Source organism: Sphaeroforma arctica (genome assembly GCF_001186125.1).
Source record: "Sphaeroforma arctica JP610 unplaced genomic scaffold supercont1.6635, whole genome shotgun sequence".
NCBI lineage: Eukaryota > Ichthyosporea > Ichthyophonida > Sphaeroforma > Sphaeroforma arctica.
Window position 1 is genome coordinate 1 of NW_014033923.1, and position 1,603 is coordinate 1,603.

The 1,603-nt window shown below is 41.3% G+C and overlaps 1 protein-coding gene across 1 annotated transcript; it reads right to left on the bottom strand.

Annotated features, from left to right (window-relative positions):
- Window positions 1–384: 384 nt before the first annotated feature.
- Window positions 385–845, bottom strand: SARC_15733 (hypothetical protein; the record flags this gene model as incomplete). The annotated part of the gene is made up of 1 exon (XM_014290153.1): window positions 385–845. A coding segment is annotated over one exon (461 nt), but the record flags the coding sequence as incomplete, so codon positions are not given.
- Between the last annotated feature and the right edge of the window lie 758 nt (window positions 846–1,603).

Consider the following 1,603-nt stretch of genomic DNA (forward strand, 5'->3'; position numbering starts at 1 on the left):
AAAAACCAATGTGTTATCTCGTTTGATCTTGATATTTTAGACTGACCGGGGGCCGTATTTCTACAGAAGGAGTTTAAATCTTTCTGTGCTATAAATTCTCTACGCGGGCGTGTGATATCACTGTTCAAAATCAAAACTGACATAGCTAACCACGAGATTCAGGTGGCCAGGTAGCGAGAGGTTTAGTCAACTTTAAGACCCAAATAACCGATTGGTGGCAAGACAACCCCGATGTATGATACTGGCCCAGACTTTGAGATGAAGTCGTCTGTATCTGTAGAAGCTGATATCACAATGCACATGAATGATGAGGACAAACCAGATCTATGTACATCTAGGATGTGACCAATAAAATATATAAATATATTTATCTGCACGTTTGGTTTAATCAAAAAATTTTAAATCTAATATGGCGTCTACTTTCAATCCTCGATCCTTGTATGTATTACATTCTGTTTTAGTAGCCCTGTATGCCATCATAAGATCGGTTTCAGCTTGTGTGGGCGGTTGTCGGAGGGCTCCCCTATTTGCTGTTGTCAATGGATTAAATTGGTCACGCATATATGTGCAAAGTAAATCACGGCTGCTTTTTACATAATCTGCAATCAGCTCAATCAATGGATGATTAGCATTAATCTTAGGGCCTTTAGAACGCTTAATCCATGTGTCGACGCCGTCCAGTTGAACCTGCCCAGCCAATCTCCGCCACTCTTTCAAGAATTGCACGTACATGTACGCAATCCACATGGCTGTGGCACGAAAAAAATCTTTTGTCTGTGCAGCGGTCAATCCTATAGGGTATTTGAAGAAAGAGTCTTCCACTGATAGTCTCACAATCAAATCACCTGTGTCGGAGACCTTTCCTACCAATAACATACACAATACATTCATTATGCCTGAGCATATAGAGCGAGTACGTACACATCATCTGTATATTAGACTTCATTTTATTTTTATCATTCCCTATATGCGTTTTCCAAATCTACTTTTCTACGTGCCTGATGTCCTGTAGCCCGCTGTGTATATGCGTGAGGACCGAAGTATTGCTTGATCGCTTGGTATTTTCACATTTACCCGTTGTTAGAGAAAATCTCGTTCCACACACGTAAGAACGAGATTAATTAATACAGCAGACGCGCCGTTCATAACGACACTCCTGACCGAGTTCACTTATTTCAGACTTAACGCTCTCATGGAACGAGGTTTTCTCTATCAACGGGCAATTGTTAAAATAACCGTATTTATGGTTTTCTTCTACTAGGGATAATAATATTTATTTCAAAAATGGCAAGTATGTATGATACAATGTATGAACATATGGTATGGCTATCATAGTCGCTGTAGTGGTTCAGGAATGATTGATGGGAAGAAGTGGTCAGTAAATTACCGTTTGAAGCTTGGACCAAATGAGTCGACAATGGAAGATATGTGCTTGAGTCAATTCGGGCCGGTGTTGCATATATTTGCTTGCTGACCTACTAAGTAGAGTACCCACCTCTGTGGTACGGATCGGGTCTGCGCCGTGTAGTGCCGCGGAATGGGCTAGTGCAGAGTACGAAATACCGAGAAGGACCAGGTTATCCGTCATAATCTGGTCGAGAAG